Source organism: Bos mutus, chromosome 4 (genome assembly GCF_027580195.1).
Source record: "Bos mutus isolate GX-2022 chromosome 4, NWIPB_WYAK_1.1, whole genome shotgun sequence".
In the NCBI taxonomy this organism is placed as follows: domain Eukaryota; kingdom Metazoa; phylum Chordata; class Mammalia; order Artiodactyla; family Bovidae; genus Bos; species Bos mutus.
In genome coordinates this window covers 63,202,314-63,215,830 of record NC_091620.1, presented here as the reverse complement: position 1 = coordinate 63,215,830, position 13,517 = coordinate 63,202,314, and the positions used below count along the sequence as shown (strand labels likewise).

The 13,517-nt window shown below is 39.2% G+C and overlaps 2 protein-coding genes and 1 long non-coding RNA gene across 6 annotated transcripts in view; 1 reads left to right on the top strand and 2 right to left on the bottom strand.

The window, feature by feature from the left end:
- LOC138987626 (uncharacterized) overlaps positions 1 to 4,189 on the top strand; it is a 19,930-nt gene extending 15,741 nt beyond the window's left edge. The window contains exons 2-3 of the long non-coding RNA XR_011464011.1: positions 3,717 to 3,898; positions 3,972 to 4,189. This is a non-coding gene — a long non-coding RNA (uncharacterized lncRNA). The remainder of the gene's footprint in view (positions 1 to 3,716; positions 3,899 to 3,971) is intronic.
- IFRD1 (interferon related developmental regulator 1) overlaps positions 1 to 13,146 on the bottom strand; it is a 23,504-nt gene extending 10,358 nt beyond the window's left edge. For 2 of the 4 annotated variants that reach the window (XM_070369555.1, XM_070369557.1), the window contains exons 1-8: positions 13,007 to 13,146; positions 8,225 to 8,332; positions 7,998 to 8,082; positions 7,149 to 7,273; positions 5,103 to 5,260; positions 2,301 to 2,351; positions 2,039 to 2,217; positions 1,842 to 1,950 (exon numbers count right to left, since the gene is read on the bottom strand). In XM_070369555.1, the coding sequence (XP_070225656.1) occupies positions 1,842 to 1,950; positions 2,039 to 2,217; positions 2,301 to 2,351; positions 5,103 to 5,260; positions 7,149 to 7,273; positions 7,998 to 8,082; positions 8,225 to 8,332; positions 13,007 to 13,097 (906 nt within the window). In that variant the 5' untranslated portion in view covers positions 13,098 to 13,146. The remainder of the gene's footprint in view (positions 1 to 1,841; positions 1,951 to 2,038; positions 2,218 to 2,300; positions 2,352 to 5,102; positions 5,261 to 7,148; positions 7,274 to 7,997; positions 8,083 to 8,224; positions 8,333 to 13,006) is intronic. The other 2 variants (XM_070369556.1, XM_005887428.3) reach the window with 1 other exon arrangement.
- On the bottom strand, positions 13,140 to 13,517 carry LOC138987625 (uncharacterized). Its single transcript, XM_070369560.1, has one exon. The coding sequence runs from the start codon at positions 13,296 to 13,298 to the stop codon at positions 13,140 to 13,142; it is 159 nt and encodes a 52-aa protein (XP_070225661.1). The 5' UTR covers positions 13,299 to 13,517.

The following is a 13,517-nucleotide window of genomic DNA, read 5'->3' as shown; positions in this document are numbered from 1 at the left end:
ACTTCCAAGGTGGTCCCGTGGGTAAGAATTCGCCTGCCAATGTAGGGGGGTGGCTTCAATCTCTTGTCAGTGAAGAGCCCACATGCTGCAGGGCAACTAGCTGGTGCACCACAACTGAGCCTGCGCCCCCTGCAGCCCACCTGCCACAACTAGAGAAGCCCGCCCACTGCAACGACGAGCCTACCAACCAAAACTAAGACCCAAGACAGCCAAATAAATAAATGAATATTTTTTAAAAGAAACAAACACAAAACTTACTTAACAAAAATAGCAAACAAAACACTTAAGTTCTGTTTTATAACACAGTTCATTTTTGTCTTTGACAAGGATTTGGTCAAATTAAACATGTTTGAGTGACTGCTCTTGACTATCACATATAATTTATTAAGTCAGAGAAGGTAAGATATGCAGGTGGCAATACTATTTACATTTATGCAAATTTAAACAAATTCAACATATATAATTTAAACTGCATCATTAGTTCACTTTTAGGATGCATTTCAAAGGAAAAAGAAAAGAAATGACCATTTCTAGTCAGTAGAGGAATACAAGGTTAAAAAGTAGGACATCTGGCTTCTGTGCCTTGAGATTAAGAAGTTATTAACTAGTTCAATAAAATTAAATTGATTGCTAAACTTGAGTCCAATTTCTCACATATGGAGACTCATTCGCTACTGACAGTGTGAATAACTTACTTTTCATTCATACCAGCTATCTTTCAAAATAAGGAGAGTGGGTGGGGGGCAGCCAAACACAGGCCAAGAATGGAATGTGAAAAACCAAGGCAACTCAAAACATGTATTAATCTTATTTAGAATTATCCACTGTTAACTAACTTCTTTAACTGCAGAAAAGCATCATTCCAGAAAATTATCTTTCTCCTTAAATTGAAAAGCAGCTAGGAAGTAACCCAAGATTCACAATAGAGGTCACAAACCAGGGTGACCAACTGTTCCATATAGCTAGCCTAAGATAAAGGGCTTCAGGACATAGGACTTTTCAGTGCTAAACTTGGAATACCACCAGGATGGTGGATCATCTCTCGGTCACCTACCACAAACTCAAATACCTCCAAAAGCAAAATTATGGTATTTAAAAAAAAAGAAAAGAAAAAAAGCAACCATGAGTGGCCAGCGGTAGAGAACTACAAAGCACATGTCCCAGGCTAAAGGGACATGTTTATTTTCATCTTTGGCTTAGAAAGGACCTCCCTGGTGGCTCAGACAGTAAAGAATCTGCCTGCAATGTGGGAGACCAAGATTCCATCCCTGGGTAAGGAAGGTCCCCTGGAGAAGGAAATGGCAACCCTTGCCTGGAGAATCCCATGGACAGAGGAGCCTGGCAAGCTACATTCCATAGGATCACAAAGAGTCGAATAGGACTGAACAAATAACACACTTGGCTTAGAAAAGTTAAACATGATGGTAACTAAACTCATCTGACTTAATCCCAAATCTACATTGACATCGTATTTCATCCATTTGTCTGACATTTATTATAAGTGCCTGAATTACCTTAATGTGTCTCAGGTCTGAGAAATCCAAGCAGATCCAAAAGATTAAACAGGACGACTCTCCATGAGTAATAAGAGTGTACTTAAACTTCAGTTCTGTAGGCAGCAATGATTAAGTATAATGAACTACACTCAAATACTGCTCTACCAACCAACCACTATTGGTTTATGCTCTTATTAAGTATTACATCATCACTGCCAAGAAGCGGGACAACCAATCATTAGGTTCTCAAGTGGGCCATGCTCTTGAGTTACCATCCAATTCTTAATTGTGAGGGTAATGACAGAATGATGGTTCTTGTGGCATTTTCACCCATCAGATACTTACACTCTCCATTCCTCTGGCCAATTCAAACAGAAGTGCCAAAGATTCACCAGCAGCTATTCTCATGTTTACATCATCAGAAGAAAGGAGACTTGGAAGTTTATGGAAATGCCTGGAGAACAGCCAGTCATTACTATGTGAACACAACCAATTATATCAATAACTCTTGTTTTTATAAAATAAGAACAAAAAATACATACACCTCAAGCTTTTTCTTCACTTCATTGATTGGGCATATGGTCAGTAACAATGTCCACGCAAGAAGCGAGCTGATATGAAGTGCTGTATTAGGGGTGCTACAGATAACATTAGTGTCTTTCTCTTTGAGATAGGACTTGGTGAAGATATTTTCCAAACACTGCAGAGTTGAATACAGCTCCTAATGCATAAGAGCAGGAAATAAGACTACCATCTTAAATGAGAAATGTGCAAATAACTGGATTCAAAAGGCTCTCTACTTACAGTAATGTCATCTGTGGCAATAAAACAGCAAACACCAAAGCAAGTTGCACACTAAAAAAAGCAAAAAATAAATCAGACATTAATTTTTGCCATTTTCTTATTAATTTTACATATTCCTGCTTTTATAAATTCAACGTGAAAAACTTATCAGCTACATGACTATGTTAGGTCCCAAGTATAGTATAAAAAGAAGGAAAAAACAGGGTTAAGAGTTAAGGGAAGTGGGCTTCAGCTAAAACCCAGTAAGGTCTGCTAGTAAACTTAAGAGTTCAACTTTAGCAAAGTTACTCCATTTCTCTTGGGTCTTCCTTCATTAATCCAGCAGATCATTTCAAGCCAACTCCAAAGATGCTTACTCTTTAGAAGAAAAGTTAAGATAAACCTAGACAGCATATTAAAAAGCAGAGGCATCACTTTGCCGACAAAAGTCCGTATTGTCAAAGCTATGGTTTTTCCAGCAGTTATATACAGATTTGAGAGCACAGAAGAACTGATGCCTTCAAACTGGAGAAGACTCTTGAGAGTCCCTTGGACTGCAAGGAGATCAAATCAGTGAATCCTAAAGGAAATCAACCCTGAGTATTCATTGGAAGGACTGATGCTGAAGTTGAAGCTCCAATACTTTGGCCACCTGATGCAAAGAGCCAACTCATTGGAAAAGACCCTGATACTAGGAAGGATTGAAGGCAAAAGGAGAAGAGGGTGGTAGAGGATGAAATGGTTAGATAAGATCACTGACTCAATGGACATCAATCAATCTGAGCAAACTCTGGGAGATGGTGAAGGGAAACCTGGCGTGCTGCGGTCCATGGGGTCACAAAGAGCTGGAAACAACTGAGCGAGTGATGTCTTGTTCACAACAAGACATCCAAGATTTCCAAGGTAAAATCTACCTAATAAAACAGACTCAGTATATTTATATATAATCTACTTCTAACATTATAGGAGCCATTAATTCTCAGAACACTTGTGCTAATTATTTAAAAGCAGAATTTGAAATTTATAAGGCTTTATTACTCTTCAATTCCCTTTTCTCCATACGTTATCACTAAAATGCCCTCATGTTGTTCCAAGTACCACTAAGGTGTAAGTCTTTAAAGGCATCATTCATATGCCTCCAATTTCAGCGAGTTCTGTTTCAGTACTACGAGGACACTTGTAATATTAATCTGTTTGTTGCCACTCTTTTATTCTCATTAAGTTATTGTAAAAATTAGACACTGTTAAAATTCGAAAGTAGCTGAAGCATTATTTTCAGTAAAAGAAAATTTCAATACGTAATCCTCTCCTAAGTAAGCAGCAGAAGCCAGGACACATCTCCTAAGAGAAAAAAAGTAGGACTGCCTTCATTTAATAAAGATTCCTTCTACTAATATGCAGAAGAATGCCAGAATTTTGCTTTTTTTATATTCACAGCAAGAGTGAGAAGGATGAAGACAGTGCCTTGGATGACCACAACAATTCACACGCAACCAAAACTAAGTGATCGCCCCAAATACCTAATCAACAGTGTTTTCTGTCAAACATTTCAAATGCCCCTAATACTCCTGAGCAGTTTTAAAGCTGCAAGAAACTAGCCGAAAAGGAACAACAGAAAGGTAAAGAGATTACTAACTACTGGGGGGCAGAGATTCCTATAAAGTTACCAAACTCCGACTCCTTTTCCTCTAGACTCCTCCCAGCATCTATATATACAGTTGGTAAAGCAAGGAACTCTCAGCAGAAGTGACCTGCCTCTGTCCTCCAGCTTTCCTTGTCTCACTACCACGGCTGCCACTTGAGAAGAACCTAAACGCAGGGCAGAGCTGCAAGATGGACATGCCGAGGGACCTTGCTGACCTGACTGGGCACTGATATGTACAAAAAATAAACTTTTATTAAGCCACTAAGACGTCAGGGTTTACCTGATAGAAACAGTAATGTCATTTACCTTGCGTGCATGGGTGCTAAGTTGCTTCAGTTGTGTCTGACTCTTTGCGATCCTGTGGGGTGTAGCCCACCAGGCTCCTCTGTCCATGGGAGTCTCTAGGCAAGGATACTGGAGTGGGTTGCCATGACCTCCTCCAGGGGTTCTTCCCAACCCAGGAAAGTACCCAAGTCTCCTGCAGCTCCTGCATTGCAGGTGCATTCTTTACCACTGAGCCACCAGGAGAGCCCATCATTTACCTTAAGTAACATTAAAGAGGAGGCTAATAATTAGTACTAAAAAGTTTTAAACAAACTGGTTCTCTTGCTAGAAAAACAGCTTAAGACTCAAATTCACTAACAATAAATTCTTATGACCTATTAAGGCCCGTAAGATTCTTAACATCCATTAAGATTCAAATCCACTTCCTAAATCCACTAAGACTGCCTCATATTTTTGTGATAAAGCAAAAGATGTTTTGTGTGATCATTTAAATTGCTTATTTAGCATAACAGAAACGAACAACCAACTCCTCCACCAAAATTCACAATCTTACGTATGTAAGTGGTAAATATCAATTAGAAAATGAAAGCTTTTCCAAACCCCCCAAATCAGATGAATATTTCAAAAGTCAGCTTTCCCTACATCAACCATATCCACCCATGTAACTACAGCACTCAGCTCTTTCATAAGGACTGCTCTATAAGGGATGTTCTATTGAGCAACAGAAAATTTAAGAAAAGAACTGTCATATTGAGTCTGCTCACTAAAAAACAAATGAGAATAAAATGATAATAAAAACCTTCTATATTTTTGAAGATGCTATTTTCCTAGATTATCACAAGGTCTGAGTATCATGCCTAGATAGATCTATAGTTTAAAAATTCTGTACTTACAGTTTGCCTGGCCTGGATACTAGCTGTTCCATCACAAACTATTTTCTTCAGGATTGGTCCAAGAGTCTTTAAAACCTCTTCACTTTCAATTCCAGGGCCCAACTGAATACAAAGAACAGATGCTAATGCTGCAGCTGCACGCTGCTCATCACCTTTACCTATAAAAGAAGTCATCAGCAATTATGACATTTTCAGTAGACTTCTTAAGGCAGCAATTTCCCAAATTTGTTCTATTTCAAAATACCATCTACCAATTATGAAACTCAAAGTATGCTCAAGGCTTTGGCATGACCTATAAATCTAGTGAGGTTAAAGAGCTCAAGCTCTGGAAGCAGGCCACACTTGAATCCTAGATCTATCACATACTAGCCAAATGACCTTCAACCATTACTCTTATTCTCAAAACAGTTCCTCATCTGTAAAATGGAAATTAACACCTATTTTAAAGAAGAGTACTGTAACAGGTCAGCATAATAATGCATTTCAAGCTAATCTGACTTTCTAAGTCCTTCATGAACTCACAGAATAGTGCACAAATAGCCCTTGAAATAACTTGTCAAGCATTTCAGATGTACACAGCCCATGAGGTAAACTAAATCTTCAGGACTTTCCTCCACCAATATTGTTTTAAATAAGCAAGGGCTTAAAAACAGGTATTCTTGGGAATTCCCTGGTGGTACAGTGGTTAGGACTCCACATTCTCAGTGTAGAGGGCTTTTTTCGTTCCATCTTTCATCAGGGAACTAAAGTCCCACAAGGTGCATGGCACAGCCAACTATAAATAACAGAGTCTTTAAAACTATACAAATACATTAATATAAGTGATTGAGTGAGTGAATGAAGTCACTCATTTGTGTCTGACTCTTTGCAACCCAAAGGAGTGTACTTGCCAGGCTCCTCCATCCATAGGATTTCCTAGGCAAGAACACTGAAGTGGGTTGCCATTTCCTTCTCCAGGGGATCTTCCTGACCAGGGATCAAACCTGGGTCTCCTGCACGGCAGGCAGATTCTTTACTGTCTGAGCCACCAGGGAAGCATGTTAATATAAAGGTAAGTGTAAATTAACTCTCTTGAGAACTGTATACACCAAAGGGTTTGCATAAATTTTGAATTTAAATTATTTGATAAATGTCTATGCAGGTTGTAAAGAAATTTTAATAGGTCTAGTCCAACTACCTTATAGGATACAGTTTCAATATAAATACTTTTAACAAAGCCATTGTAGTATCTCAAAGAAGTTGGCTCTGCTATCGACTATACCAATAACAAGTTATATAACTTTAGACCAGTCTCGCTTTTCCTAGGCCTTTCATTTCTCTGCACAGTGAGTGGTAGATTAGACCAAAGGTTTCCAAACACCCATTCTTGACAAAGGTTTCACCTGAGGGAAAATGAGAATAAAGACAAATGTTCTTACTTGGCAAAATAATTAAGCTGGTATCCCCAAACCTTTTGAATTCTGGCATTTTCTAAAATTGAAAGTCTCTGATAATACTAGACTTAATCTTTAAGGTCTCTCTTTATTCTCAAAAGTTCTTTCATCATAGAGATCCTAATATGAATTCTAGAATCTCTATGACAAAGTTCAAGAATTCAAATATTCCAAGGGATATTCTGAAATGATGTAACTGAAAGTATGATCAATGTTTTAAATAAGAAAATGAGGTAGATAATTATGATACTGTTTTAATTTTAGAAAAATGAAGTAGGATGGCTTTTTAAATAATACTTTTTGTTGACATTTGACACAGTTTTCAAGCCTTTGTTATGTACAAGAGAATGGCAAACACCTCTTTTAATACAACTGAAGTTGACAACCCACCCCAATCTTTCCTAATTTCAAATGCTTACTACATTTTTACATTTTGAAACTAGTTTCAAAAGCTAACAAGTTTGATTTTGATTACTAACAAGACTGATATATTCCCTGTCAGGTACAAGGTTACAAGAGGGAGCCAGACTTTTAGTGCTATTAACAAATGTTACTGCACAGAAGGTAGCAAATTCCTTTTAGGTTCTGTGACTGTGTAAAGTAAGGACATTACCTTTTTTCAGGCAGCGCTCAATGCTATCAGTTAAAGTCATTCTCCTTTCCAGAATAAATTCATAGAGCATCTTTGAAGCCAGTGCATTTTTAATACCTTCAAGGGCTGCCTGCCTTGTTTTCGCACTATTTAAAAGAAAATATAAGAGAAAGAAGATACAGCTGGAGTGTACCATCAGTCAATGAGACTTGTAAAAGCCTAATTTCCTCTAAATTTTTTCTATTTATAGACTTTTTAACATATAATTTTCATGTTCACACCACTTTTCAAATAATAATTTAATTTTCATCTACAACTCACCCTACTACATATCATAGCATTTTTCTGCTTATTCATTTAGTAACCACAACATTAAATGGCCACATAGAACTTCATAGTTTCAGTGTATAAGGCATGTTGTTCTACATTACATATTCAAGTAAACATGTATTTTTTTTTTTAACAGTACAAAAGTCCAGAGATCCTGTTTGCATCTTCTGGGGTTTTTAATTCCATTTGTTTCAATTTCCTTCCAGAGTTACTGTTAAGTAAGAAACAATCTGGCTTTAGTATTTCTCAATAGCTATCCTTTCTAGTTGAAGATTAACTTTTAATTCAACAAATACACTTCAATTATCAAACACAGATATGTGCTCTTATTCTAGAACAACAACTAATCTATTAATCTAAATTCTAGTGGCATGTTCCTATCTACATTAAAAGCCCAAAAGCCCAAAAAACAAAATACCCAAAGTAAACAAATCAAGTTTTAGGAAAACATAATGCTCAAAGAAATAACTGCACATATTTTATATAAAAGGTGGCTGATCAAAATCACCCAGAATGAAAAGAGCTTCCAGTAATTCCCACCTCTTATCCAGGGTCAGGTCAATGAATCCCTTCAACTTATACTCTAAGTCTTCTTGAGTTCCTTCCTCATCAAGGACTTCTGGCCCTAAGGAATAATAAAACCAACCACTGTACTTTAAACAGAAAAAAGCAGATAGGGAAAAGTAATAGAACATTTAGCTACAAGAATTCCTCGACCTAAAACATCCTTTTATCTAACGTCGCAAATCTAAACTGAAAACTCATACCATCTTCAGCAAAACTGGAAGGATCGCTGTAACCACTGCAATGGCTCATTGTTTCAATCGATGCATCCTCATCACTAAAAGGTTGAACATTTCGATGCTGGCCACCTAGTAGGTAAAAGAGAGTGGAGGTAAATGATTTTGTTGTCATATATGCAAATACTTAACTTGGGAATTTTAAAACTTACTTAAAAACAAGCCATCAATAAAAACCCAAACTTACTAAGAGATAATTTTTTTTTAACAAAAGAACACACTTAAATATTCCTAATATAAGTCAATTCACCTACTATGTATTATTTCAGAGCACCAACTATTTACAATATACATCAACTGCAGAAATATATCAATCATCTAGTATGTGACCATTTTTGGTAAAAAAAGAAAACAAAAAACAGTATTACGGATAAAAAAACTACTTCCCAATTACTTCAAATCATGAAGACGATAAAAATAGATCAACGTAAAAATAAGACAAATGTATTTTCCAATGAGAATAACATTAACCGGTGAATGGGTTAGTTTTTAGGTTACACATGTCTTAATACAAAGTGAAATTTGAGTTGTGGGATGGTAGTTTTAAGTAAGACAATTTGAATTGAGAGGATCAAAAAAGTTTAAGATAGAAGTTTTAGATGCTGACAAGTGGATCCAACATGGCACAGAAAATAATGACAGCAACTGGATGAAGTGACTGATAGATAAAGAACTACAGTGTTGGTAAGATGTGTAAGAAAATACTAAGAGCTCTGATGGACTATCTACATGATATCCAGTGCAGTGAACTACAGGATTTTTGTTCCCAAGTCATGGAAGACAGAAGAGCTGAGAAGTCTTGCGAACTAGCATACAAATAACTTAAGAGGCAGGACTATGAAATGGTCCTCAAGCACTGCACAGAGGCCCTCCATACCAGCACTCTATGGTGGACTTCACAGGGCCAAGTCCACTGGAGAAAGCATCTGTTCAAGAGTCCTCTTAACAGAGTTGTCTCATGTTTGCAAGTTAAGAATTATAGGCAAGATGCAAGCTGATAAATTGTAAGCATGGTGTGCTTAAAATTGGGAATCTGCTTTGAAGACTTTGAGCAATGTTCAAGACTTGACTTTTTTCACATGCCAATTTCAGAAATGACTACAGTATTTTAAAAACCTACTTTACTGTAGTGACTAGTGACTAAGCTGGATGATGACTTTCCTACTATGATGGGTGCCCACGTTAACATTTGTTCCTAGTCACTCCCTTGGGAAGATTGATAGTGCTCTTTCAAAGTTTGTGTATTTTTGGTCAATTAAGAGTCGAATTTTAAGACCTTAAAAAGACGTTTCGGTATTTGATATAGCATAAAAAGCCTGTTAGACAAATCACGTTCAAAAGAAATGTTCTAATATACCCAAAAGTTTTAAAATATCAGTGCTATTATTAAAAAATTAAAATCTTTTTTTAAACCAGAATCTTCCTCTCAATTTCATTAATCTAAGGAATAAATCTATATTCCTAGTCACTGTCATTTCTAATTATTTTTGTTTTGTGGGAATTTCATATTAATAGAAAGATTATTCAGTCATCAATTACACTGAGCACTGAGTTAAAAGAAGTCCCCAATTCCACCCTAAAAGTGACCATGAGTCACCTGATTTAACTCTGAGTTCCAATCAAAGATTGCATTAAATATCTCTTAGGTCTCTATGTTCAAGAAATCTGTATCATTTAATACACCTTAAGAAAGGCTTCGGAGAAGGCAATGGCACCCCACTCCAGTACTCTTGCCTGAAAAATCCATGGACGGAGGAGCCTAGTAGGCTGCAGTCCATGGGGTCGCTAAGAGTAGGATAGGACTGAGCGACTTCACTTTCACTTTTTACTTTCATGCATTGGAGAAGGAAATGGCAACCAACTCCAGTGTTCTTGCCTAGAGAATCCCAGGGACGGGGGAGCCTGGTGGGCCGCTGTCTATGGGGTCGCACAGAGTCGGACATGACTGAAGCGACTTGGCAGCAGCAGCAGCAGCAAGAAAGGCTTCTCAAAAATTCTGAGTATAATTAAGCCTGTTGCTGTCTTTTTTATAGCTTTAAAAAATCAAAACAGAGATGAGGCTTTAGCAGATTTTTAAATCAACACAGGAAGCAAGTAGCCTTCAAATCTGCTTGCTTTCCAAAAGAGAATAAAGTGTGCCAATCAAAGAAGTGAAGTATAAAGAATAAGCAATGAACCCAAGACACCAAAACTTCCTAATCATAGTGCTTAGGAAAAAATAAACAAATAAACAAAGACCTATGACATCATATTCTATTTTTGGATCTGTCTTCATGTGTTTTCATGATCTGAAGTCATGGCAATAGTTGAGTCATCTGCTTAACTTCCACTAATATTTATCCACAAATCATCTTTTATTTTTCACATTCAGTCTATTTTTAAACTGTCAAAAAGAGTTTCCTATCCAGGTGTTATTCAGCTCCCTTCTCTAAGTTTCAATGATTTCCCAAAGTTCAAGGGGAAAGAGATTATTAAAAAAAAAAAAAAAAACCAAGGGGAAAAAACCCTGTATGAGTATCTAATATATAGGTCACACTCACCCACCTTGTGCTCCTAATTACCATTAATGAGGTGGCCTTTTAGACACATTAAGTCCTTACTTCTTAAAGGGCTTTCTTACTAACAAGGTTTTGTTCTTTCCTAAAAATGCTCTCTTCAAAATAAGTGCTATGAAAAACACACACACTTGAACAACAGGTCAATTTTATTAGCTTCCTGGACCCCCTCCACTAACTTAAAAAGTATTTAAATGGGAAACCCAAAACGATAGACAGAAGTTGGTTATTTCTTGGTTGTACCTGTGAAGATTTCATATGAATCCCATTTCTTCTACAGATGATATTTAAAAATACCAGTAAGGTAAGAGACTTTTAAGTACAAGTTTGTGAAAATTTTCCATCTCTTCTACTCAACTATTATTTATTTGAGTAAGTAATATTCAGGTGGAACCAACTTAACCTTTTCAAAAAGTAAATCTCACCCCCAAGCCCCAATCAGAGGCAAGCACAGCTAACAGGTTCTAGTGTAAATGTCCAAAGATAGTCAAAGCATGTATAGTTTTATAAACTATCAAAGAATTGTTTTCCTGCTGCTGAAAAGTCACAAATGAGAATTTCGAAGTAAAATTTGAAAGGCAACCCCCCACTGCCTTCTGAGATTATTCTCTAAGTACCAGGAAGGAAGGAGGCTGGACAGGAAGCTTCAGAAGGGAATACATGTTCCTTAGCGAATCAAGGAGGCCATTACCATTTTCAAAATGACTTTAGCTTGCTCCATCTCTGTGTTTGTTTCAACAAAAGGTAAACTTGAAGAATTAAAATTAATACGGACTTTCTAGACAGAATTTAAATGTTTACTTCTGACGAGAAAACGAAGCAGAAAGGTAAAGAGGTATCAATTCACACAGCAACTAGATGTATTTTATATTTTGATCAAGAATGAACTTCATGAGCACCGAAAGCAAGCATTCAATCAAAATAAAGATATAAAAGGGGGGGCTGCATCTATAATAATTCATTTCTACTGTCAATGATTAAATATTTAATACATGATAGCAAGCTTTCGTCTTGCTTTTTAAATTATCAGTTGCCAATTCTTTAAAAAAAGACTGGCCTATTTATTTGCTAAAGAACAAAGGCATATCATTCTGAGGGTTAAAGTAGCAACAGTATTCACAAATATATATGGCTAATAGATTCGATGTGATAACATCTGAGGTAATTTTAATTTCAAAGTTTCAATAAAGCAATTATTAAGTGAGATGATTTTACCGGGTTTAACACTAGCTTTCAGTATGGTGTGTCTCGTTGGAGTTTTTGCTTGAAGTCATTTTTTCTTAGCCGTATAGTTAGGACTAAAAAATCATTAATTCAGTTAAGCACCTACCCATCCAGGAAAAGTTTCGACTTTGCAAAGAGGAATCAAAAAAAAAAAAAAACTAACTAAACTTTTGGCTAACTGCAATCTGAGCTCCTCACCACTCCCGCCTATTCCGGGCTCCCAGCGGAGAACCTACAAAATACAGCACAAAGGAGCACGCAGTTTCTGACCCCGGGAGTAGGAGCTGGCTTCGACGGGTCGCCCGAGAGCTGGGGGCTCGGGATTTGTGCGGGTGCCAGATAGAGGTAGGAGCAGAGTCTACGCTGGGACAGTGGATCCCAGCCTCTGGCGCCTCGGCCGGGCCAGGTGCACACGTGGGATGCACAGAAAGGCAGCCGAATGGGATGCCACATGGGCTCCTCTGCGTCACCCCGGCTCCACCGCGCAAGGCCCAGGCCGCGTGACGCAAGAGCCGGTCCAAACCCGCCGGACGTTTGGCTTTCCCGAGAACTCCATGTTGGAGCCGAGTGGTCAAAGGTGACCAGTGACAGCATGGACACAACTCCGAGCTCGGCACCACCCTCTGTCAAAGAGAGCTCTAGAGAGCCAGTACCAGTCTCTGAAAACACTTCCTCTCCCGCCGAGCTCCCAGTCACCCCCAACCCCGACCCATTCTCAGGCGCAAGAACCCATCTGCCCCTCTCCCTGCCCCGCGGCCGGTGCCCAAGAGTTCGGTTCGCACGCCAGATGCAAATCGCGCGAGGTTCGGCTCCCAGGGCACGCTGGGAAGCGTAGTCCGCCGGCCACGCCAGGAGCCCCGCCAACGCATACGTCTAGAGGCATAGAACTACAACTCCCAGGTGCCCAAGGCTAAGCGACTCGCCAACCCGGCCGGTATCTGGGATGCCGGCGGCGGGGATACTTTCTTACCTGCTGTCGCCGCCGTCGCTGCAGCTGCCCCTGAGCCGCCGCCACCACTGCCACCGCGGTGGGAAGTGTTCCGCTTCTTATTCTTCGGCATCGTGGGACGCCCGGTGCCGCCTAAACTCTAGCTTAGCGAGGATCAGCCGATGGAGCTGCACTTTTTACTCGTGCGTCTGTGCGACGGGCGGCTGAGAGGCGAGTCCTCGGCTAACAACAGAGGCGAGAAGCGGCGCGGGTAAGAGTGGGCGATGGCGGCAGCAGAAATCCCCGTGAAGAGCTGTGATCGGAAACGATACATGTTTCTCTCTAGCGCGGGAGCTAAGGCGGGGCGGGCGAGGCCACGACGCCTTAAGTAGTAGGACCGCCGCCTGTCGTCACCATCAGTGGGCGGGACTCGAACTCTCACTAGCCAATCCCCATATGTCTCCCCACCAAAGGCCGACTTCGGGCGGGCGAACGATGCTCACCACAGATCCCATGCCGCAAGTCTTCCAGCGGCGCCCGGGGAGCCGGTCTT